The sequence below is a fragment of the Anomaloglossus baeobatrachus genome, chromosome 6 (genome assembly GCF_048569485.1).
Source record: "Anomaloglossus baeobatrachus isolate aAnoBae1 chromosome 6, aAnoBae1.hap1, whole genome shotgun sequence".
NCBI lineage: Eukaryota > Metazoa > Chordata > Amphibia > Anura > Aromobatidae > Anomaloglossus > Anomaloglossus baeobatrachus.
Genome location: NC_134358.1, coordinates 9,594,903 through 9,619,915, shown reverse-complemented (window position 1 = coordinate 9,619,915; position 25,013 = coordinate 9,594,903). Strand labels below are relative to the sequence as shown.

The window sequence follows — 25,013 nt, the reverse complement described above, 5'->3', positions numbered from 1 at the left end:
AAGGCCTATTTCACACGTCAGTATTTTTGAGCAGTCTTTTTTCCAGTATTTGATGCCAAAACCAGGAGGAGCGTCTCCAAAACACAGAACAGGAGTCAGTCTTTCAATTTTTCTCTGTAGCTTCCACTCCTGGCTTGGGAACAAACACTGATGGAAAATTACGGAGGACTGAGGCTGTTTTGATCCTTGGGATTCAGTAATGGCCTCCGCTTAGCTCCATGTTTGAAGATCAGAAAAATAACATTTTTCCTGAATTGTATCTTTGTGTTTTTGGATTTTTAGTATTTCAAATCTGATTTATTGATGAAACTGTTGTCAACATACAAACATATCATTTGTGCAATTACAATACATAAACATCATTTTCTCAATGCTGGGATAACATCCAGAAATTGTTACATTACTAAATTTCTTGGAATTCTTCAAATTATCTTTGTGCTATTACCATACAACCACTTATAAATTATAGGTCAGAATTCCCGCTTCTTTTGACTTCCCGTATCCTAATATACTCATTCTCCTTGTATGTCTACTGTCTTATGAATTATTGATAAATCTTTTCATATAAAAAATGAAACTAGAAAAATGCAGATTAATATTCAGAAAAGAAAGAAAGAAGAGAGATACAAGCATAAAGAAGAGGAAATTAGAGAGAAGGGTGGAGAGGGGGGAAAGCAAGAAAAGAAAAGAAAAAAGGGGGGGGAAGGAATGAGACTCCCCACCGTTTCTCAGTTCAAAAAGCTCGCCAAACTCTCCACAAACTCTGGGGACTCCATGAACATAATCCATGGTCTCCAAACTGTAGTAAATTTTTCTGTGTTCCCGTTTAGTTCTGCTGTCAGCTCCTCCATTCTCTGGAGGTTTGTCATCTCCTCCAACCAATCCAGCACCGTAGGGCATCTAGTCTGTTTCCAAAATCGTGGGATAATCATACGGGCAGCCGCCAGGCAAAATCGCAACATGTCCCTTTTTTGTGTTTTAATAGCTCCTGGGAGCATAGAAAGAAGAGCAACCTGGGGGATTTTTCTATTTCACCTCCGCTCATCTTTTTGTACAGGTAGAACACTGAGTCCCAAAAGGGTTGCAGCTTAGTACAGCTCCACCATATGTGTAGCATTGTACCTGTGTCTGTGCCACACCTCCAGCACACATCAGACACAGAGGGAAATATAGCATGTAATTTAGTCGGGTAATGGTACCACCTTGTGAGAATTTTATAACTTTTCTCTTGAGCGGCGCACGCCAAGGAAAGCTTGTGGGTCCACAGGTACGCTCTGCTCCAATCGTCCTCTGGAATATCCTCTCCCAGTTCCTCTCCCCACCTACAGACAAAGTGAGGTTTATCCACCCTATTTCTCTGGTTCAGCATTTTATAGATGAGTGAGATGCCATGTCCAGGTGATGACCCCTGTAAAAATATTTTCTCAAAACGAGTAGGGGGTGTCCTCATCCTTCTCTCCCTGTCCTGGTACGAGAGGAAAGATTTCAACTGCATATATTCCATCCAGGAAATCTCTCTCCCTGTGGCCTGCATGGAAGTATAAGTTGGTAGGGTGTGTCCCTGGAGCACGTGACAAAAACGAGTATCATCCGCCCGAGTAAATCCCCCGAATCTATGGGAGTGGAGTCCTGGGGGGAACTTCTTATTACCGAATACGGGGGTAAGTGGGCCCTGCTCCTGAGAGAGAGATCCCTTTTTTATCTCTCCATCCCACATCCCCATCGCTGTCCGCGTGAACTCCATTCCTTTCGCTATCTGGATCCTACTTTCTTTCTCTAACCATGGAAGTAAATGTAAGGGAGTTCCCAGCACATCCTGTTCAATCACCACCCATTGTTTCGAATTACCATGAAAATGCCAGTCCAGTAATCTCGTTAGGATAGCTGCCTTGTAATATAATTGAAAATTTGGGAGCCCCGCCCCCCCGTCACTTTTGTGTCTGGTCAGAGTTTTAATTCCTTTTCGGGGTCTCCTGTTCCCCCAGACAAACCCAGACAAGGCTGTCCGGATCTTGGAGAAGTAATTTAGCGGTAGCTGTATGGGTATTGTCTGAAACAGGAACAGTAACCTCGGTAACACATCCATTTGTATCGCGTTTATACGCCCAACCCACGTCAATCTCTCTTTGTCATATTTCTTTAAGTCCCTGATTGTCCTTTCTAATAAGGGGAAAAAATTGTGATGTACAATTTTTGCTGGATCCCTAGGCACCATAACTCCCAGATATTTTAAAACTGACGGTTGCCACTTAAAAGGGAAGTTTTGTGATACTCTCGCAAGGTCTTCTGCCGATAAAGTCACATTCATGGCCTCTGATTTGGAAAAATTTACTTTGAAGTTGCTTAAGTTGCCAAACTCTTCGAACTCCTTGAGCAAGGACGGGAAGGATATGTGTGGTTGGGAAATGAACATGAGAAGGTCATCCGCGAATAGAGCCAGCTTACGGTTCTCCCCACCCGCTTCTATCCCGTGGATGCTTGTGTTGTTTCTCAGGGCGACCGCAAGGTGCTCCATGATTATGACGTATAAGAGGGGCGACAGTGGACATCCCTGTCTCGTTCCATTGTGGACCAAAAAGGATGATGATAGAAACCCATTTGTCCTCACTTTTGCTGAGGGTCTCGTATACAGGGACGCAATTCTACCCAAAAATTTCTGACCCAAACCCACCTGTCTCAAGGCTGCCATCATAAAGCTCCAACTGACCCGGTCGAAGGCCTTCTCCACGTCCACTGAAAGTAAAACACATGGGGAGAGACTGAGCCCTCGACCGAGCCATCAGGAGGAATAATTTGTTGGTGTTGTCCCGTGCCTCCCGGCCTTTTACAAATCCCACCTGGTCCGTATGTATTATTGTGTCGCCCTGGGCAAGCCAGGGGACACAAGTCACACACCACCACACCCTACATCCCAGTTAGGAACACCACAGCTAACCAAAAATCCTTGTTGCCTTCCTCCAGAGGCTGATGATTCACACCAGGGGGTGGGCCAGGCGGTTGGCTCCGCCCACCGAGGAGGACACAGCTCTGGAGGCGGGAGAAACCAGGCAGTCTAGTGAGGGAGGAGGAAGTGGAAGGAGTAGAGAAAGCTCAGGGACGAGCTAAAGTAAACAGCTAAGTGAAAGTAGAAAAGTGGTAAAAGAGGAAAGCAAGTGAGGTGACAAGAAGGAAGGAAAGCCTGAAGGGTCCAGCTTTGTGTAGGGCCAGGTCAGCAAGGTCAGCAACGGCGGTGACTGTCTGGAGGGGGACCGTTTGGAAGTTCCTGGAAGGACCCCGTTGGCTGTGTGCCCGGCGGTCTGGAGCAGTGTTCAGAAGGACAGTCAGCACCAGGGCAGGGGCCTCTCGGACCCCGGCAAGGCTTGGAGTCGCCACAATTTGCCGAATCCGTCAGTGAAGGGGACGTAGATCCCCCAACAACCAAGTCCCGATTGAAGGCAACAGCCCAACCAGTATAGAAGAGACACCGCCACCGCCAAGGCACCAGTTTCTTAGGGCCAGCGCCTGCGGGCAAAGAGTAGAGCTCCTCCGGTCCAGCTTGAAGCCGGGGAGCGGGTTACCGGTGGGAACCCATCGCAACCAACAAGTACACCAAGGTGCAAGGAAAAGGGACATCACCGTCACCTACTGGGAGAGCAAGTGCAGCCGTCCGTGGGACCGTCTATCCAGCCGTTTGGTTTACCGTAAAAACTGTGTCACGTCTCAGGCTGAGTGAGTACCACAGTGCCGCAAGGCACAGCGCTGCCCCCGCGTCCCTGCGCCCACCAGGCCCTGCACCTCCATCCCCTTCACCGGGCCCCGGGATCACCAACCCCTACCCACGGAGGGGCAACACAACACCTGGCTGCTCCGCATCACCATCCCCGGGAGCCCCGTATAGAGCAGCGGTGGTGAAATCACCACAACCGTGGGTGGCGTCACGGACAATAATCATCCCCACACCCAACAAACTCCCTTTCACTCACGGGCGAGGAGTGCCGCTCGAGGAACCCCCGGGATCCGGCCCACCGCTCGAGCCACCACTGAGCAGCAGCCGCCGGACCCGAGCAGAAGGGGTGAGCGTAGTGTGCTGACACCCTCCTCCCCGCCCGCGACATTATCCCAGGCAGGGACAGGGCAAGTCTGTTGGCAAGTGCTTTAGAGAAACATTTCAAATCTAAATTAATCAGTGAGATGGGTCTGTAATTTGTAACCAGCAAGTGGTCCTTTCCCGGTTTGGGGATAACACATATGTGTGCTTCAAGAGACTGCGCTACCCACTGGGAGTTTTCAGATATGGAGTTAAATACTTTGGTCATGAACAGGGATAACTGAGTCTGCAAAAATTTTATAGAACTTGGGGGTAAACCCGTCCGGACCTGGGCTTTTGCCTGAGGGAGAATCCCTGATAATAGATGCCACTTCTGTCTCTGTAAAGTCTGCTTCTAGGTTTTCAACCTCAGTATTGGGTATAGTCGGCAGGGCTGTTTTAAGTATGTAATCATTTATTTTAGTCTCCAAAGCTTCTTGTGGCATATCCCCAAATTTGCCCCTTATGTTGTAAAGGTCACTATAATATTTTTGAAACTGCTCCGCTATGTGGATTGGGTTCTGAGTCAAAAGGCCGTCCGATTTTTTGATCATAGGGATGTGACTGGGGTCCCCCCTCAGATGTAATAACCTAGCTAGTGGTCTGCCACATTTGTCCGCATATTCATACATAAATCTTTTTAGTCTATTCCTGTGGCGCTCGTATTGTCGGTCCAGAATGGATTTACCGTATTTTTCGCTTTATAAGACGCACCGGAATATAAGACGCACCCCAAACTTAGACATAAAAAAGGTAAAAAAAAGAAAAATGGGGTCCGTCTTATACTCCGGTGTTCTCTTACCGGAGGGGGGCAGCAGTGGTGGTGAAGCGGGGTCACAGGAGGCACAGGTTGTGCTGGCAGGCGCGGCAGGTCAGTGGCAGCGGGGTCCGTGGTTGCAGGTGCCGTGGTTGCAGGCGCGGTGGCGTCCGCGGTGGCAGGATCCGTGGGGTCCGTGGTGGCGGCAGCAGCCGTGGCGTGTGAGCCGTGCAGCAGGCCGGTGCAGTGAGTGTCCGCGGTCCCGGTTCAGTGGTGGCAGCGGCGGCGGCAACTGCTCAGTGGTGGCAGCGGCAGGGACTGCTCAGTGGTGGCAGCGGCAGGGACTGCTCAGTGGTGGCGTGTGTCCGCGGTCCCGGTTCAGTGGTGGCAGCGGCGGCGGCGGCTCAGTGGTGGGAGCGGCGGCAACTGCTCAGTGGTGGCAGCGGCAGGGACTGCTCAGTGGTGGCGTGTGTCCGCGGTCCCGGTTCAGTGGTGGCAGCGGCGGCTCAGTAGTGGGAGCGGCGGCGACGGCTCAGTGGTGGAGTGTGTCCGCGGTCCCGATTCAAGTAATGGCGCCCGGAGCGACGCATGCGCAGATGGAGCTCTCATCCAAGGGCTCCATCTGCGCACGCGCTGACTCCCGGAGCAGCGCGTGCGCAGATGGAGCTCTCATCCAAGAGCTCCACCGGCGCCATCATTTGAAAGTGGGACCGCGGACAACTGGTAAGCTGCACAGCCGCCCGCCCCGCATGCACAGAGTGGCAGCCAGCAGGCTGCCCGCCCACCCCGCGTACAAGCCGCCGGGTACCTGTGCTTGCGTGCGGTGGCAGCCGGGTACCCATGGCTGTGTGCGGGCGGCAGATGGGTGACTGTGTGAGGGCGGCAGCCGAGTACCTGCACGGGCACCCGACTGCCGCTCGCACACAGCACCCGGCTGCCGCCCGCACACAGCCATGGGTACCCGTCTGCCACCGCATGCAAGCACAGGTACCTGGCTGCCGACCCCACACAGCACCCGCTGCCGCCCGTACACAGCCACGGGTACCCGGCTGCCGCTGCATGCAAGTACAGGTACCCGGGCGCTTGCATGCAGCCACAGGCACCCGCCCGATCGCCTCAGACAGGACCCCCCCCCCCCCCGCTACCGCTTTATAAGACGCACCCCCCATTTTCCTCCCAAAATTTGGGGAGGAAAAGTGCGTCTTATAAAGCGAAAAATACGGTAAGTTCCTCTCTGTTTTTAACTAGCTCTGTCAGTGTCACCGGGGATAATGTCTGCTTATGGATCTTCTCTAGGTCTAAAATATTCTGAAGTAGAGACAGAATAGTTTGGGCTCTCTCCCTCTTAATCCTAGCCCCATGTTTGATCAGAATCCCTCTCAACACACACTTTAGTGTCTCCCATTGAACAGGTAGGGTAGTAGTGTCTCCTGCGTGTATCTCCAAGAATTCATCTATTGTGTTCTGCAGGTCTTTCAAGCATCCCTGGTTCCTCAGCAGACTATCATTCAACCGCCAAGACCACGGCCTCCCAGGCCCATCCGGCATAGTGAGGCTCAAAAATATGAGGGCATGATCTGACCAAGAGATACTGCCTATAGAGGCCTGTATCTGCCATGTCAGGGCCTTCTGACTTACAAGGAATAGGTCTATGCGGCTGTACGAAGAGTGAGCCGGGGAAAAATATGTGTAGTCACGGTCTACTGGGTGTAGAGTTCTCCATGCATCCACTAATCTGAGTTCCTGTATACAACGTTTAACCTTCGTTAGTTTCCTTATTGAGAGAAAGTTATGTCCCGACGTTGTGTCTACCTTAGGGTCCAAAGTGAAGTTTAAATCACCGCCCACGATCACGGTCCCTTCTGCGAATTCATCCAGTGATGACAGGAGAGAGGAGCAGGTCGTCGCCGGATCTCTATTCGGTAGATACCAATTGGCAATGGTAAAGATGGATGAGTTAACATTAATTTTCAGGAATATAAATCTTCCCTCCGTGTCCACCCGTGTATCTAGAACTGTGTGCACTAGGGACTTATGGATGCCTATGGACACCCCCTTGGATTTTGACTCGGTTGGAACTGTGGACCCAGTTAGTGTAATATCTGTCTCTAAAGATGGGGAGGTGGCCCGTTTTAAAATGTGTTTCTTGGATCAATAGTATATGGACTCTTTTTTGTGCATGTCAAAAAATATCTGGGAGCGTTTTTGCGGGACATTAAGTCCCCTCACATTTAGTGAACCCCAATTAATCTGCGTCATTCCAATGCGGAGGAACGGTGGGGACTCTAGGAATAGGTTCGGGGATTAGGGAGAGAGAGAGATGTGCAGGCAAGTAGGATAGGAAGAGCAGGGAAAGAGAAGAGGAAATAAAAGAGAAGAGGTAAGAAGGTCGAGAATACAAAAGAAACTACCAACAAAGCAGTAGAAACCAAAGGCAAGGAGGTCAGAGTGCCTCCCGCCTGCAAGGTCACAACAAGACCCTAACGTCGGGTCTAAAAAGACTAAAAGTAACTGTATAGGTATAAGAGAATACCAAACTGTCTAACCTAGGGATGGTGAGACTACGCCACTCCTTTATGGCGTGTTATCCCAATCAGGGAGGGAACTTTCTACAAAGGAGCCCCCTGCCCCGGACTAACAATAAGCAATTATTCAACTTAGTTTGTCAGCCAGAGCCCTATATAATGTGAGGACACAAGGTCTAGAGAGAATAATGTGCTATACACCGTAAGGGGGTGCCCCCCGCCCCCTCTTCCAGGAAGGCGGGAGGGAACTCCCCTCCCTCATAATCAGAAAGACCCAATCCCCCCTGGCAAAAAAATTATAGCAAAACTGGGAGGTACATTCTATTGAGAAACAACCCAATGAATTTTTGTTTATAAACCAATAACTCCTTAAACATCAGACTGGTCTTCCTCTTCGAGGGCCACGCATCCGATCACCATCTGGGGCAGCACCCCATACCCCCATTGGAAACACCGGCCATTCCTCTATAGGCACCAACGGAATGTCCAGGGCTGCAGCAAACGATGGCATATCAGTCGGGTTCCTAAGAACATGCATTCTTCCCGCGTGTTGGACCTGCAGGCGGAAAGGAAATCCCCAGCTGTATTTAAACTCATACGAACGGAGCATGTCCAGGAGAGGTTTCAGTGCTCTCCTTCTTTGTAAAGTGAAACGGGATAAGTCCTGCAGAATCTGGACTTGGCTCCCCTCGTATGCTGGTGAAACTCCACTGCGCAGCTTAAACAGGATGGCCTCTTTAAGGACATAACGGTGGACCCTGCAAATCACATCTCGAGGTCTGTCATTCTGTGTAGGTCTAGGGCCAAGCACTCTATGCACTCTGTCTAGCTCCAGGGGTTGATTTGATGGTTCACCCAGGATCTCATTAAACATCACTTGGAGGACTCTCTGGAGATCCTTAGGTTCAACAGACTCTGATAAACCCCGGACCCTTAAATTGTTTCTCCAGCCCCTGTTTTCAGCATCGTCCATTGCTTCCACCATATATTGTATTTGACGGGAGTGTTGATCCAAAATGGCCCCTTGTGCCCGAGTGGTGTCTTCTATATTCTGTATTTTAGCTGCCTGTATTTGGTTCTGAGTGTCCACTCTTTCCACCTCCCCTCTCAGGGACGACAGCTCTGTGCGGTATGCCTGTTCCAGCCTTGCTATATATGTCTCCATATCTTCTCTGGTGGGCATAGAAGAGATGCGTGCCCGGATTTCATTAAGTTCTGTCAGCACTCCTGGTTCATGTGATCTTATTGGACTTGTGGCAGGCTCTAACTCTGCTTGCATTTCCATATCATACACACTTTGACTCAGGCTGTGTCTCACTGAAGATAGGAGATTTCCACTAGCAGGGCCCTGTTCCCCATTTGCAGCATTAACAGCCTCTGCTTGAGATTTATTATTGTCCTCCTTCTGTGACAGGGGTAAGTGCACCTCTCCTCCCTCCTGAGGCCTCCCCACTGCAGGTCTGCAATCAGCAATGGTGGGGGTTGTACCCATGCTCCCTGCTCCAGGGATCCCCTGTACCTGAGACCCTGCACGCTGGCTGTCTGGGGTTATCAGCTGTCTCTCCTCCGCTGCCCGGGTGCTTTCCTCCCTCTGTCTCTGCTGCTGCTGGGGCTTCCCCTGCCTCTCCATCTTGGGAGATGTCTGCAGTGCTGTCCTCTGCTTCGGCCCGGTAAGGAAGCCTCTAATTCCCTTCTCCTCTGTCCGTGACGCTCCTCTGCTGGGCCCCTGGGTGCTCTCCCTTCTCCTCCGCTGCATATCCTTTTCTTCTAGGCTCTTGGGCTGGTTTAATTGTCAGTAATGTAGTCCGGTGGCAGGAGCTGAGACAAACACGTCCTCACTCCTCCATAGCCAGGACGCCCCCCGTTTTTGGATTTTTACACTGTATTCTGCCACCGATGCACGCACGAGTGAGATGTGTCTGAGGAGTGTGAGCGCGGATCTCTGAATGGCAGATCGGTCACTCGCTATCCTCTCCTCCCACGCCTGACAGCTACATGTGGTAAATCCAGGAGGACGAGGCAGTGGGTAAAATTCAACTCATTTAGTCACAATACCTTAGTTTGATGAGGTAAGAAGTCAATAAGGATGATGGGATGGATGAGGGTTACAAGATGGAGGATGGAGGTAACAGGAGAATCCTCTCTGCAGTCCTGATACATGTGTAGCCAAGATGGCGCTGACCAGAAAGAAAGGATGTGAGGAAAAGATAGGAGGAGTAACAGACAGAGAGAGGCATCATGGGAAAACTACAATATAATACATGAAAAACATTATAACAAAGGCCAGTAGATGGCAGCAAAGTACAAGAAACACTGTGCACTATACTATCTCCTGTAGAATAAATGGAAGAAAGATATCAGATCAGGTATATGTCCTTTTCTGAGGAGAATGGCCGCAGCACACACTGTGAATTGCAAGAGATCATGGTTTAGGGAAGTTAATGTATGACAGCTTGTTGATAATTTCTCCAATATGTTTCCTCCATCAGCTCAGCCAAAAATATGGCTCAGTATTCACCATCTGGAAAATGTCTGAACCGGTGATCGTCCTGTGCGGCTATGAAACGGTGAAAGACGCCCTGATCAATCACGCCGAGCAGTTCAGTGCACGACCCATCGACCCAGTGTTGTACATCACCACCAAGGGATATGGTAAGATTAACGCATCACGTAGGATCTGTCAGTCTAAAGGCTGCTTTACACGCTGCGATGTCGCTAGTGTTCGTGTCGCGGGCGGGGAGGACACGACTGCGCTGCGCTCGCTAACGCTCGGGTCCGGTGCTGCTGCGATGGCTGCTCGGTGGCTCGAGCGGTGGGCCGGATCCGGAGACTCGAGCGGCGATCCTCGCCCGTGAGTGAAAGGGGTGGTTGGTTTGGGGAATTTAGTCCGTGATGCCACCCACGGGTCGTGGTGAAGATGGGCACCACCGCTGCTGGTGACAGGGATCCCGGGAGCGATGGTAGGGAGCAGCTGGGATGTTGTTTTCCCCCTCCGTGGGTAGGGTCGGTGGTCCCGGGGCCTGGTGATATTGTGACAGGGAGGCAGGGTTGGTAAGGTGCAGGGTTGCAGGGATAGCGCGGCGCGGTGCCGGATGGCACAGGTGTACTCACTCAGCAAGAAAGGTACAAAGTCCTCGGTAAACCAAACGGCTGGATGGACAGGTCCCGCAGCCGGCTGCAGTGTTTCTCCCGGGACAGGTGATGACGGCTGTCTTTCCCTGCACCTTGATGTTCTCTTTCTGACTACTATGGATTTCCAACGGTAGTCCGCTTCCTGGTATATGGGTACCGGAGGAGCCCGTTTGCCCGCAGACGCTGGCCCTTGGGTCTCTAGCCTTAGGCGGTAGCTGTATACCCTCACGGTGTGGGCGGTTGCCTTCAATCGGGACTTTTGCTGTTGTGAAACCCCTGGGGTTCCAGTCACATTCGGATCTGACTATTGTCGGCGGCTCCAAGCCTGGTCGGGGTCCGATGGCCCTGCCTGAGTGTGCTGGCTTCACTTCGCTCCCCGGTCGGTACCGGCGGGCCGTCGCCCATCCCTGGTCCTATGGTTCCGCGTTGCTCCACCACTCCTGCAGACAGCTACCACCGTCTGCCGACCTTGCTGTCAGTGCCTGGGCCACAAACCAAGACACCCAAGTGTTCACTCCTCTCACTTCAATCTCCTGAACTGAACTCCTAAACTGTTCTGACACTTTTCCCGCCTCCAGGCCTGTGAATTCCTCGGTGGGTGGAGCCAACCGCTTAGCTCCGCCCCACCTGGTGTGGACATCAGACACGAGGAAGGAAACAAGGGTTTTGTGTTTGGCTGGTGTGCCTGTTTAATGGGGGTGGGGTGTTATTTGTGACGACCTGGCTAGGCCAGGGCGCCACATTCCCCCTTGGTGAAATGCAGACCGTCCGTGGGCTGCCAGTCCATCACCGGTTTTATTTTTCTTTTTAAAACTGTAAAAATATAAATAACAGGTAAAATATTTTAAACATACGCATTTTTGTTAGGACACTTCAACGTTGCACATATAAACATAAAATTTTTAATAATGACGGACGGACGGATGTCTTCCGCTCTCCCACCCAAGCAACCTAGCCCTGATGCTGCCCCTAAGAAGTGGGCAGCACCCCTTGACCCCAGTCCAGGTTTAGGCTGCCCGAGCGGGAACGGGTATGGTAACTCGCACCCGGCTGTCACTTCAGAGGACCCCACGTCCTTGGGGGACCCCTGACCACCGGAGGATGGCCACCGGTCCTGGTGGTGGCCGGGCCCCATCCTGCTCTGCTGCGGGCCCTTCCTCCAATCTGGCTGTCCGGAGGTGGCTCCGACGGAAAATCACCCCTCAACTTATTTACAGGCCCACAAGTTCGTGGGTGGCCTGCCAGTTCTCGGCCTTGTCCATGAGTAGACTCTCATGCAGGTTGTAAAACACACAGGGTCCCTCCGGGGACAACTTGCCGGCAATGGCCGGAATAATCACAGATAATCAGATAAGGATTACAGTTCATTAATGTCATTCACTTAAACTGCTGAGGGTCCCAACGGGGGACAACTTGCTTGCAACGGAGGATCGCTGCTTATTCCACTCTTCAGAATAAACGCGGGCATGCACATCCGCTCTCCTGCCCAGGAGCCAGGACCACCTGGGTGCCCACAGCGCCGGCCACGACTGGCCTCTCCCACTGCCGTGGGCCCCACCGATCAGTGGCTTGCTCCGGATCAGCCTGCGTGGGGGACGGGCCCAGCTGGAGTCCCTCCGTGCCGGCTACGATCGGCACCTTCAGTAATGAGGGACCCCGCTGTGACGTGGCCTGCTCTGCCGCTTGGCAGCTGCGTCCCTGCCGTGCTTCAGCTGAGGGCGGGTGTCTAGACTTCTGGGCGAGGGTCGCCTCCGTTGCGGCCGGGCGGACTGCCGGGGCCGTCGTCATCTCCGTCGCGGCCGGGGTGGAAGCCGGGACGGGTGCCAGGGCGGTGACAAAGGTAAGGCCCGGGGGGCCCAGGTCTGGACCCTCTCCCACAGATGCTGCGGGCTCCGCTACCGGTGGCAGGGGTAATGGGTCGGTCGGGGCGTTGGCCGCGGGCATGGGCAGTGAGGGAGGTAGCGTGGTGGACGGCAGCAGGCCAGGCCCCTCAGCCGTATCGACCGATCCCTTGGGGACATAGGGGTGTGGGTCGCTTACCCGCTCCTCTGAGACCACCTCCACTTTGGATGCCCAAACGGTTGCGGCCAGGCCCTTCATCTCCGACGTCCACTTCGCCAGCATGAAGTGGACTTGGGCCTGGAGCTCCTGGCACATCTTGCGGCTGGGTCCAGGAACGTGGTTCACCAGAGTCCTGGCATCCCTGCACGCTGCAGCGCTAGTTACATGCCGCCGCGGCTGCGACCACCGCTCCTCCAACAGCTCCGTCGGGCGCAGACATCATTTTCCCGTCCCCCCTTGGTACTCTTCAGCACTTCCGCTTGTTGGGGGCGGGGCTTCGCTTTCGCGCCTTCCCTGCTCGGAGAAGATGCTCGAGCGGGAGATTTTCGCGCCAAGATGGAGGCGCTTCAAAATTTTCGGCCGGACACCGCCGGCGGAGATCACAAGGCGCACTTCTACTGGTAAGTAGATGGGTTCAATCCTGTTCGTGACGCCAAGTTGTCGCGGGCGGGGAGGACACCACTGCGCTGCGTTCGCTCCTCGCCCGTGAGTGAAAGGGTTGGTTGGTTTGGGGGATTTAGTCCGTAACGCCACCCACAGGTCGTCATGAAGATGGGCACCACCGCTGCTGGTGACGGGGATCCCGGGAGCAATGGTAGGGAGCAGCTGGGATGTTGTTTTCCCCCTCCGTGGATAGGGGTCGGTGGTCCCGGGGCCCGGTGATGTTGTGACGGGGAGGCAGGGTTGGTGAGGTGCAGGGTCGCAGGGACAGCGCAACGCGGTGCCGGATGGCACAGGTGTACTCACTCAGCAAGAAAGGTACAAAGTCCTCGGTAAACCAAACGGCTGGATGGACGGGTCCCGCAGCCGGCTGCAGTGTCTCTCCCCGGACAGGTGATGGCGGCTGTCTTTCCCTGCACCTTGATGTTCGCTTTCTGACTACTATGGATTCCCAACGGTAGTCCGCTCCCCGGTGTATGGGTACCAGAGGAGCCCGTTTGCCCGCAGACGCTGGCCCTTGGGTCTCTAGCCTTAGGCGGTAGCTGTATACCCTCACGGTGTGGGCGGTTGCCTTCAATCGGGACTTTTGCTGTTGTGAAACCCCTGGGGTTCCAGTCACATTCGGATCTGACTATTGTCGGCGGCTCCAAGCCTGGTCGGGATCTGATGGCCCTGCCTGTGTGTGTTGGCTTCACTTCGCTCCCCGGTCGGTACCGGCGGGCCGTCGCCCGTCCCTGGTCCTACGGTTCCGTGTTGCTCCACCACTCCTGCAGACGGCTACCACCGTCTGCCGACCTTGCTGTCAGTGCCTGGGCAACAAACCCAGACACCCAAGTGTTCACTCCTCTCACTTCAACCTCCTGAACTGAACTCCTAAACTGTTCTGACACTTTTTCTGCCTCCAGGCCTGTGAACTCCTCGGTGGGTGGAGCCAACCACTTAGCTCCGCCCCACCTGGTGTGGACATCAGACACTGGAGGAAGGCAACAAGGGTTTTGTGTTTGACTGGTGTCCCTGTCTAATGGGGGTGGGGTGTTTGTGTGTTATTTGTGACGACCTGGCTAGGCCAGGGCGCCACATTCGCAGCCGCCCCCGTCGTTTGTGCGTCACTGGCAAATCGCTGCCCGTGGCGAACAATATCGGTAGTACACATCACACGAACTTACCTGGCTAACGACATCGCTGTGGCCGGAGAACAGCCTCTTTTCTAAGGGGTCGGTTGATGTGGCTTCACAGCGACATCACAAAGCGGGCCATCAATAGAAGCGGAGGGGCGGAGAGCAGCCGCATAAACGTCACTCCAACTTCGTTGCTGGAGGACGCAGGAACGCTGTTGTTCGTCGTTCCTGCTGTGTCACACGTAGCGATGTGTGCGGCCTTAGGAATGAAGAACAACCTGCGTCCAAAATGAGCAACGATATTTTGGAAATGAACGACGCGTCAACAATCAACGATTTGGTGAGTATTTGGGATCTTTAGCAGTCGCTCGTACGTGTCGCACGCTACGACGTCGCTAACGAGGCCGGATGTGCGTCACGAATTCCGTGACCCCAACGACATCTCGTTAGCGTTGTCGTTGCGTGTAACGGGGCCTTAACACCTTCCTCTCAGAAACTGATTTAGACACATAGGAGGGGAGGAGGGGGATGAAGTTGCAGTTACTATCTCTGTGAACTAGAGTAAAATCAGAGGGGCAGCAGAAGAGCAGAAAGCCCCCACAGCTATATAAAAAAATGTTTAGGAGATCAGCTAAAGGATAGTGGAGACCCCATAAGTATAAGGTTGCAAATAATATTGGTATCTGCCCCACATCTACAGATGTCTGGAGGGAGAATAGGACATTTCTATGTAATATTAGCCACATTTTACAACCAACACTGAGCCCATCATCCATCTTGGTTAAGTATCCAACGCCTTTAGCTATGAAACACCCCCATATCATTAGGCTTCCCCAGTGAACCTGACAGTTCCTTCAACTTCTCTATCCATTTGCCCCTTTTTCCCTCCAGACATTTCCCTCCATTAGAGCCGTCTATTGACTTTCGTCCATTGCTCGTGTGACGCCCTGGCCAGCCAGGTAGTCACAGATAGAGCCCCGCATTACACCAGTCCCTGACTAGGTAACACCAGCCAAACACATAAAACCCTAGTCACCTCCCACAGTGCTGGATGGACACACCAGGGGGCGGAGCCAGGTGGTTGGCCATGGCCACCGAGGAGTTCAGAGAGCCTGAGGCAGGAAAACACAGAGTTTTTAGGCGGAGAGTTGAGAGGAAGTAGACCTGTGTGACAGGTCTGCAACTGTCTGACAGGTGCCAGGGTAGGAGCCCTGGTACCTCTGGCTAGGAGGCATACGGAGGCCTCTGCCTGCTGGTGCCGGGAAGACGGCTCGGTGGAACCATGGTGGACCGGGACAGGGTAGTGGCCCGCCGGTACCGACCCGGGGAACTGACTAGGAAACCGGAGAACAAGGGGGGTACTGAGACCCTGAATCGAGGCCCAGAAGCTACTGTATTGAGTTAATTAACTGATTGCGGTCTGGACTTGAGATCCTTTTCCACCCAAAGTCCCTCATAGAAGACAACAGCCCAACGAGAGGGATAAGCAGCCACCGCCACGGCTCAGAGATCCCACGGGCCAGCGTCTGCGGGCAAACGGGCTCCTTTGGTCACATCAAGCCGGTGAGCGGACTCCTGAAGTTGCAAGCGCAGGTAGTCCAACATCTCAAACAGGTGCAGGAGAAAGGCAGAGACCACCAACCGGGTGGGGGACCAGACTGCAGCCGGCTGCGGGCACCGACCACCATCATCTTGGTTTACCAGAGACTCGAGTGTTTCATTCGCATAGTGAGTACACCAGTGCCCTCCGACTGCCCATCTCCCTGCACCGCCAAAACTCCCCCAACGGGTCCCGGGGCCACCATCCCTGGCCACGGAGGGGTTAACAACTTGCTGCATACCATCTCCCCCGGGTGCCCCGTAACTGCAGCAGTGGTGTTCACCTTCACCACATCCCGTGGGTGGCGTCACGAACTTAAACATGGTTCCGGCCGTACACCTACGTCCCCATACCACAAATCCCCCTTTTTCAGTTGGAGCGACCGCAGGACCCCCGGGTCCGGAGACCCTCGAGCCACCCACAGAAGGTCTGGATCCGAGCGGCTCGGCTGCCGCCGAGCACGGGGCGGTACACTCCAAATCATCCGTTTCCAATCCTCTACTGTGCAGTTCTCGTATTTTTTTTGCAAACTTGAGCTGACGCTTCTTATGATGATATTTAAGCCACGGCTTCATCACTTTTTTCGGGCCACCATTCCAGACTTGTGTAAGATGCGTCGCTTGGTTCTTGCATGGACGTCTGTGATCTCAGTATTATGGAGCAGACGAGCCGTTCCACTGCCGGGTGTCACCAGAACTGATAGACCTTGTGATGAGCGACTTGTAGACTCCGGTATTTTGCCTGGACATCACCTCTTGGCTTCTGAATGGATGGACAGACGTCATTTCTTACTCTTCCACCTGTCATGGCCTCACATGATATAGTTTGGAAATTTTCTTGCCGAGAGACCGCTATCGATGAGCTTGGTGAGGCTGTTTCTCTTTTCCTGGGAAATCTTCTTCATGGCTCCTTAATTCGTCCAGTGACTTTCACTTGCGAATGAACCTAATAACACACTGAGCTATTAGGGAATGTGAGAACAGATTGTAATTTGTAGTATATAGGAAGAAAAATATTTTTCCACCACCAGGAGCAAAACAGTAACGATGAGACATGAGAAGAATCGGCAAAACTAATCATCTGCTAATTAGCTGCAAGTGAAGTCTATGTATGAGATAGCCGAGATGATTGTCTCTAAAATGAAGGTCGTCTCACGCTCAAAGCTGTAGTGGATGGTGAGAAGTGCAGTCTGAAAGGCAAAAGTTCAAAACATTGTTACACTTTTGTTCATCAGTATACTCGTTTCATTAATAGTATGCATACTGATGGATCCCTTTGTATCGGTAGCTTTCTCACATTTTTCTCCCTGGTTACAGCTCTATATAAGACTCAGGATTGATATTATCTTTCAGGATGTGTAAGTTTTCCATTGTGACTTGGTCAATTATAAATGGGCTTTTGCCCAGAGAAGACTGCAGCTTTTCTGGATTGAGCTGATATATGGCTTCTTCTTTAGATGATGGAGCTGTGTCACACTGGCAGGTATAGACCTGCTGTGCCCTGGGTCCAGGCCTTGGAGGGCTATGGCTAAGAAACTACCTTGTTTTCACTAGAGCCTCTGATGGTGAGGTTAGGCTTGTGTTGGAAGATAGCTGTCAGGTAACACTCCAGGGCAGGCCTCCGTTTTGCAGCAGCTGACCCCAGGGGTCAACCAAGCAGGTTCGGACTTAGGTACAGGTATGACAGCAGAAGCAGACCAGACAGCAGGAACTGGCAGGACCACTGGAACAGACCGGACGGCAGATACTGGCCGGATGACTGGTATAGACTGGCAGATTGGAACTGGCTGGATGGCAGGTACTGGCAGGATAGCTGGCACAGATGGGGCAGCAGGAACTGGAGGATAGCTGATACAGACTGGGCAGCAGGTACTGGCAGGATAGCTGGCACAGATGGGGCAGCAGGAACTGGAGGATAGCTGATACAGACTGGGCAGCAGGTACTGGCAGGATAGCTGATACAGACTGGGCAGCAGGTACTGGCAGGACTCAAGTACTCAGGTAAAAGAACACAGGACTGGAACAGACTCTGGAGCTCTGGTTCAGGAAGACTGGAATGGTATAGTGACAGGAACACTCAAGTGTATTTAAGGCAGGTACAAATTCAGGGGACCTGACAAATAGCAAGTGTGCAGACTACTGTGACGCCCTGGCAAAACCAGGTAGTCACACAATAGGCCCCCGCATAACACCTTCCCTCACCTAAGGTACATACAGCCGACATGAAACCCTAGTCACCCCCCTTAGGGCAAGACAGGCACACCAGTGGGCGAGACCAGGCGGTTAGGAAACGCCCACCTAGGGGTCTGGAGAGCCCGGGGCGGGAAAACAGAGGAGTTCTAGGAGAGAGTTGTAGTTGAAGCTCGAGTGGGGAGGAGTGGAGCCCAGGCCTCTGCTATAGGCCTGAGGCTGAGCTGACAGGTGTCTGGGTTGGAGCCCGGACACATTGGCTAGGTGGCAGACGATCGTCTCCGTCGGCAGGCGACGGGAAGACGGCAGCCGGAGTTCCGAGGTGGACCGAAACAGGGTTGGAGCCCGCTGGTACCGACACCAGAGACGCGACCCGGAAACCGTGCACAGAGGGCGTACTCGGACCCTGAAGCCAGGACCGAAGCCAGCGGCCTAGCTAATTAATCGATTGAGGGCAGGATTATAGGTCCTGTCCCAATGTAAGTCCCGAAAAGTAGACAACCACCCAAAGAGAGGGATAGGGCCACCGCCAAGGCCTGTAGATCCCACGGGTCAGCGTCAGACGGGCACGGCTCCTCAGGCACACAAAAGCCGGGAGCGGACTCCCGTATTCCAGACCGGGAAGTCCAAACAAACAACAAAATAGTGCAGAGGAAGAGACGGCGACCACCAACCCGGGTGAGGGACCAGAGTACAAACGGCCGCAGCGGCCGGCCACCAGCACCTTGGTTTACCAAAAGACTTGTGTGATTAATTCAATAGTGAGTAACCAAACACCCCCCTGGTGCGTACGGGCGCGCAGGCCCCTGCCATCGCCATCCCCTGCACAGAGACACTGGGTCCCGGGGCAACCATCCCTACCCACGGAGGGGATAACATCCAGCTGCCACTACATCTCCCCCGGGTGTCCCACAACAGCAGCGGTGGTGTCCCACTTCACCACAAACCGTGGGTGGCGTGACAAACTGAATACGGCCAAGCCCGTACAACTACGTGCCCTTTTTTTTGGCGTGTCCGCGTGACCCCCGGGTCCGGAGGATCCCTCGAGCCACACAGCGGGTCCAGATCCGAGCAGCTATGCTGCTACAGGCAAAGGGGGAGGCACACCCCAAAAATTGGTGTCCTACCTGGTGGAAGTGCGCCTTGATTTGGACAGTCAGCGGTGATCCGTTGAAAATTTTTCAGAAATCGCCATTTTTGCCGCCATTTTTAGGCGCGAAAAACAACAGCCCAGCGTCTTCTTCCCAGAGAAAGGGCGCGAAGCTGAAGCCCCGCCCCCTGGGAACAAGGGCGAGAAGGTAAACCAGGAAGCTGAAAGTGAAACTAACCAGTCGCATGAAGGAGTGCTGGCAAAAGACCGAGGGGGAGAAGCAGGAAGATGTCTGCTCCTAAACCCGATGCTGGAGCCGCGCCGACCGCTGGAGTGGCGGCGCCGTGGAGGAGCACGAATCAGATCGCTTACCAATGGGAACCACTGCCTGGCTGGAGCGGGAGTGGTGAGATTCTGTGTCCGGGTGCGGTCACAGTCGCTGCAGCGGGTGCTGGAATGGAGGGCGGAGGTCCGGAGAATGGTGGCCGTGGTGTGGGCCCATGAGAGCTGAGCCGGCCATACTGCGCCGTGTTGGGAGAGAGTACACGGACCACCCCAACCTCGTTGACCTGCCCGGACCTGGAGCCTGTTCTTTACATGAAGGGAGAGTTCCGGCTGGCACAGCTCCCAGTGGCAGCGGCATCAACTGCTATACCACCTCCGTTCCCGATGGAAGTTCAAAGCTCTGGGATGCATTGCAGCTGGTCCGGAAGTGCTGAGCCCCATGCAGCAGTGGTAGCGGAAAAACCCAGCTACCCCAGTTATGCGAGTCCCCGTTGGGACCGTGCACCGTTAAAAGTGTTTGGAAGTTAAACATTTTTAAAAATGGACCACGGCCGTGAACTGGCAGGCCAACACAAAAACTATTGGGCTTTGCAAATAATCCCTGACCAACCTTCTCACCCTACTGCAGTCTCTGGAGAGGCAGATTGGAGGAAGGGCCCAGTCACCATTGAAACCGGTGGCCCGTGATAAAAGACTGCCGGGTAAGGAACTTTTTACCCGGCCCGTATGGGCAACACCCGGACCTGTCCTGGACTTGGGCAAGAGGTGCGCACCAGTGCTTAGCAGTGGCACCAGGGGGAAGGTTGTTTTGGGTGGGGGTGAGGTGAGAAGGACCCTGTCCGTCCTGTCCCGGTTTTAAATGTGCAACGTTTAAGCCAGGTGTCTCAAACTCGGCTGGGTGTAGGGGCCGCACCGAGGAAAAAAATAATTTGGGGGGCCGCATTCTTTGCAGGACAAAGTGACATTTTTATTGGTACTATATATATATTTTTTTACACACCTTTGGATCACTGATTTTCAGCATTTTTCACTTGTTTATTATAACAAATGTGCACATTCTTTGGTTAAATCTAAAAAAAAAAAAATTTGATGTTAAAAAAAAAGTCATGCCTTATTTTGTTTTTTTTACATTTTATCCCTTTCTTGTAACTAATAGTGTTACAATTATCACTATATAGAAATTTTGACCAACATCCTTTAGTAATGTTCCCTATCCTATAGTAATGTGCCCACCTTGTCCCCATCCTATAGTAATGACCCCAGCCTTATCCCTATTCTATAGTAATGTCCCCATCCACTAGTATTATGCCCATCCTTGTAATGTCCCCAACTTTTAGTAATGTCCCCATCCTATAGTCATGTGCCCACCTTGTCCCTATTCTGTAGTCATGTGCCCACCTTGTCCCCATGCTATAGTCATGTGCCCACCTTGTCCCCATGCTATAGTCATGTGCCCACCTTGTCCCCATGCTATAGTCATGTGCCCACCTTGTCCCCATCCTATAGACATGTGCCCACCTTGTCCCCATCCTATAGTCATGTGCCCACCTTGTCCCTATTCTATAGACATGTGCCCACCTTGGCCCTATCCTATAGACATGTGCCCACCTTGTCCCTATCCTATAGACATGTGCCCACCTTGTCCCTATTCTATAGTAATGTGCCCACCTTGTCCCCATCCTATAGACATGTGCCCACCTTGTCCCCATCCTATAGTAATGTGCCCACCTTGTCTCCATGCTATAGTCATGTGCCCACCTTGTCCCCATCCTATAGTCATGTGCCCACCTTGTCCCCATCCTATAGACATGTGCCCACCTTGTCCCTATTCTATAGACATGTTCCCACCTTGTCCCCATCCTATAGACATGTGCCCACCTTGTCCCTATCTTATAGTCATGTGCCCACCTTGTCCCTATCCTATAGTCATGTGCCCACCTTGTCCCTATTCTATAGACATGTGCCCACCTTGTCCCCATGCTATAGTCATGTGCCCACCTTGTCCCCATCCTATAGACATGTGCCCACCTTCTCCCTATTCTATAGACATGTGCCCACCTTGTCCCCATCGTATAGTCATGTGCCCACCTTGTCCCCATTCTATAGTCATGTGCCCACCTTGTCCCCATCCTATAGACATGTGCCCACCTTGTCCCTATTCTATAGACATGTTCCCACCTTGTCCCTATCCTATAGACATGTGCCCACCTTGTCCCTATCTTATAGTCATGTGCCCACCTTGTCCCTATCCTATAGTCATGTGCCCACCTTGTCCCTATTCTATAGACATGTGCCCACCTTGTCCCCATGCTATAGTCATGTGCCCACCTTGTCCCCATCCTATAGACATGTGCCCACCTTCTCCCTATTCTATAGACATGTGCCCACCTTGTCCCCATTCTATAGTCATGTGCCCACCTTGTCCCCATCCTATAGTCATGTGCCCACCTTGTCCCCATCCTATAGACATGTGCCCACCTTGTCCCCATTCTATAGTCATGTGCTCACCTTGTCCCCATCCTATAGTCATGTGCCCACCTTGTCCCTATTCTATAGACATGTTCCCACCTTGTCCCTATCCTATAGACATGTGCCCACCTTGTCCCTATTCTATAGACATTTTCTCACCTTGTCCCCATCCTATAGTCATGTGCCCACCTTGTCCCTATTCTATAGACATGTTCCCACCTTGTCCCTATCCTATAGATATGTGCCCACCTTGTCCCCATTCTATAGTCATGTGCCCACCTTGTCCCCATCCTATAGACATGTGCCCACCTTGTCCCTATTCTATAGACATGTTCCCACCTTGTCCCTATCCTATAGACATGTGCCCACCTTGTCCCTATTCTATAGACATGTTCCCACCTTGTCCCTATCCTATAGACATGTGCCCACCTTGTCCCCATTCTATAGTCATGTGCCCACCTTGTCCCCATCCTATAGACATGTGCCCACCTTGTCCCTATTCTATAGACATGTTCCCACCTTGTCCCTATCCTATAGACATGTGCCCACCTTGTCCCTATTCTATAGACATGTGCCCACCTTGTCCCTATTCTATAGACATGTTCCCACCTTGTCCCTATCCTATAGACATGTGCCCACCTTGTCCCTATTCTATAGACATGTGCCCACCTTGTCCCTATCCTATAGTCATGTGCCCACCTTGTCCCTATCCTATAGTCATGTGCCCACCTTGTCCCTATTCTATAGTCATGTGCCCACCTTGTCCCTATCCTATAGACATGTGCCCACCTTGTCCCTATTCTATAGACATGTGCCCACCTTGTCCCTATTCTATAGACATGTTCCCACCTTGTCCCTATCCTATAGACATGTGCCCACCTTGTCCCTATTCTATAGACATGTGCCCACCTTGTCCCCATCGTATAGTCATGTGCCCACCTTGTCCCCATTCTATAGTCATGTGCCCACCTTGTCCCCATCCTATAGACATGTGCCCACCTTGTCCCTATTCTATAGACATGTTCCCACCTTGTCCCTATCCTATAGACATGTGCCCACCTTGTCCCTATCTTATAGTCATGTGCCCACCTTGTCCCTATCCTATAGTCATGTGCCCACCTTGTCCCTATTCTATAGACATGTGCCCACCTTGTCCCCATGCTATAGTCATGTGCCCACCTTGTCCCCATCCTATAGACATGTGCCCACCTTCTCCCTATTCTATAGACATGTGCCCACCTTGTCCCCATTCTATAGTCATGTGCCCACCTTGTCCCCATCCTATAGTCATGTGCCCACCTTGTCCCCATCCTATAGACATGTGCCCACCTTGTCCCCATTCTATAGTCATGTGCTCACCTTGTCCCCATCCTATAGTCATGTGCCCACCTTGTCCCTATTCTATAGACATGTTCCCACCTTGTCCCTATCCTATAGACATGTGCCCACCTTGTCCCTATTCTATAGACATTTTCTCACCTTGTCCCCATCCTATAGTCATGTGCCCACCTTGTCCCTATTCTATAGACATGTTCCCACCTTGTCCCTATCCTATAGATATGTGCCCACCTTGTCCCCATTCTATAGTCATGTGCCCACCTTGTCCCCATCCTATAGACATGTGCCCACCTTGTCCCTATTCTATAGACATGTTCCCACCTTGTCCCTATCCTATAGACATGTGCCCACCTTGTCCCTATTCTATAGACATGTTCCCACCTTGTCCCTATCCTATAGACATGTGCCCACCTTGTCCCCATTCTATAGTCATGTGCCCACCTTGTCCCCATCCTATAGACATGTGCCCACCTTGTCCCTATTCTATAGACATGTTCCCACCTTGTCCCTATCCTATAGACATGTGCCCACCTTGTCCCTATTCTATAGACATGTGCCCACCTTGTCCCTATTCTATAGACATGTTCCCACCTTGTCCCTATCCTATAGACATGTGCCCACCTTGTCCCTATTCTATAGACATGTGCCCACCTTGTCCCTATCCTATAGTCATGTGCCCACCTTGTCCCTATCCTATAGTCATGTGCCCACCTTGTCCCTATTCTATAGTCATGTGCCCACCTTGTCCCTATCCTATAGACATGTGCCCACCTTGTCCCTATTCTATAGACATGTGCCCACCTTGTCCCTATTCTATAGACATGTGCCCACCTTGTCCCTATCCTATAGACATGTGCCCACCTTGTCCCTATTCTATAGACATGTGCCCACCTTGTCCCTATCCTATAGTCATGTGCCCACCTTGTCCCTATCCTATAGACATGTGCCCACCTTGTCCCCATGCTATAGTCATGTGCCCACCTTGTCCCCATCCTATAGACATGTGCCCACCTTGTCCCTATTCTATAGTCATGTGCCCACCTTGTCCCTATTCTATAGACATGTGCCCACCTTGTCCCTATTCTATAGACATGTTCCCACCTTGTCCCTATCCTATAGACATGTGCCCACCTTGTCCCTATTCTATAGACATGTGCCCACCTTGTCCCTATCCTATAGTCATGTGCCCACCTTGTCCCTATTCTATAGTCATGTGCCCACCTTGTCCCCATGCTATAGACATGTGCCCACCTTGTCCCCATCCTATAGACATGTGCCCACCTTGTCCCCATCCTATAGACATGTGCCCACCTTGTCCCCATCCTATAGACATGTGCCCACCTTGTCCCCATCCTATAGTCATGTGCCCACCTTGTCCCTATTCTATAGTCATGTGCCCACCTTGTCCCTATTCTATAGACATGTGCCCACCTTGTCCCCATCCTATAGACATGTGCCCACCTTGTCCCCATGCTATAGTCATGTGCCCACCTTGTCCCCATCCTATAGACATGTGCCCACCTTGTCCCCATGCTATAGACATGTGCCCACCTTGTCCCCATCCTATAGACATGTGCCCACCTTGTCCCTATTCTATAGTGATGTCCCCATCCTGTAGTAATGGGTGGGGGGGGGCAGTGGCGGCGGAGGGTGAAAGGTGATAATTTACCGATCGTTCTCGCCTTCCACCCACAGATTCCTGAGTGAAGCTGAGGGGGCGGTCTCTGGCCCCAGATCCACAGTGATTGGACAGATCGGTCACAAGGCCGGTCTCTCCAATCAGAGCTGGGGGCGGGTGAAGCAGAGGTCACCCAGCTCCAGCCAATGATCGGTGCTACAGCTGCACTGATCAGGGCTGGATTTCAATGTTACAGCCATTTTCAATGGCTGGAACATTACAGTGGCTGTGATTGGCTGACGAACGCCGCTCAGCCAATCACAG

At 52.5% G+C, this 25,013-nt stretch overlaps 1 protein-coding gene across 8 annotated transcripts in view; it reads left to right on the top strand.

Moving 5' to 3' along the window:
- LOC142316932 (cytochrome P450 2C3-like) overlaps window positions 1-25,013 on the top strand; it is a 217,685-nt gene that overhangs the window by 57,853 nt on the left and 134,819 nt on the right. For all 8 annotated transcript variants that reach the window (XM_075352714.1, XM_075352707.1, XM_075352709.1 and 5 more), the window contains one exon: window positions 9,838-10,000. In XM_075352714.1, coding sequence (XP_075208829.1) covers window positions 9,877-10,000 — 124 coding nt within the window. In that variant the 5' untranslated portion in view covers window positions 9,838-9,876. The remainder of the gene's footprint in view (window positions 1-9,837; window positions 10,001-25,013) is intronic.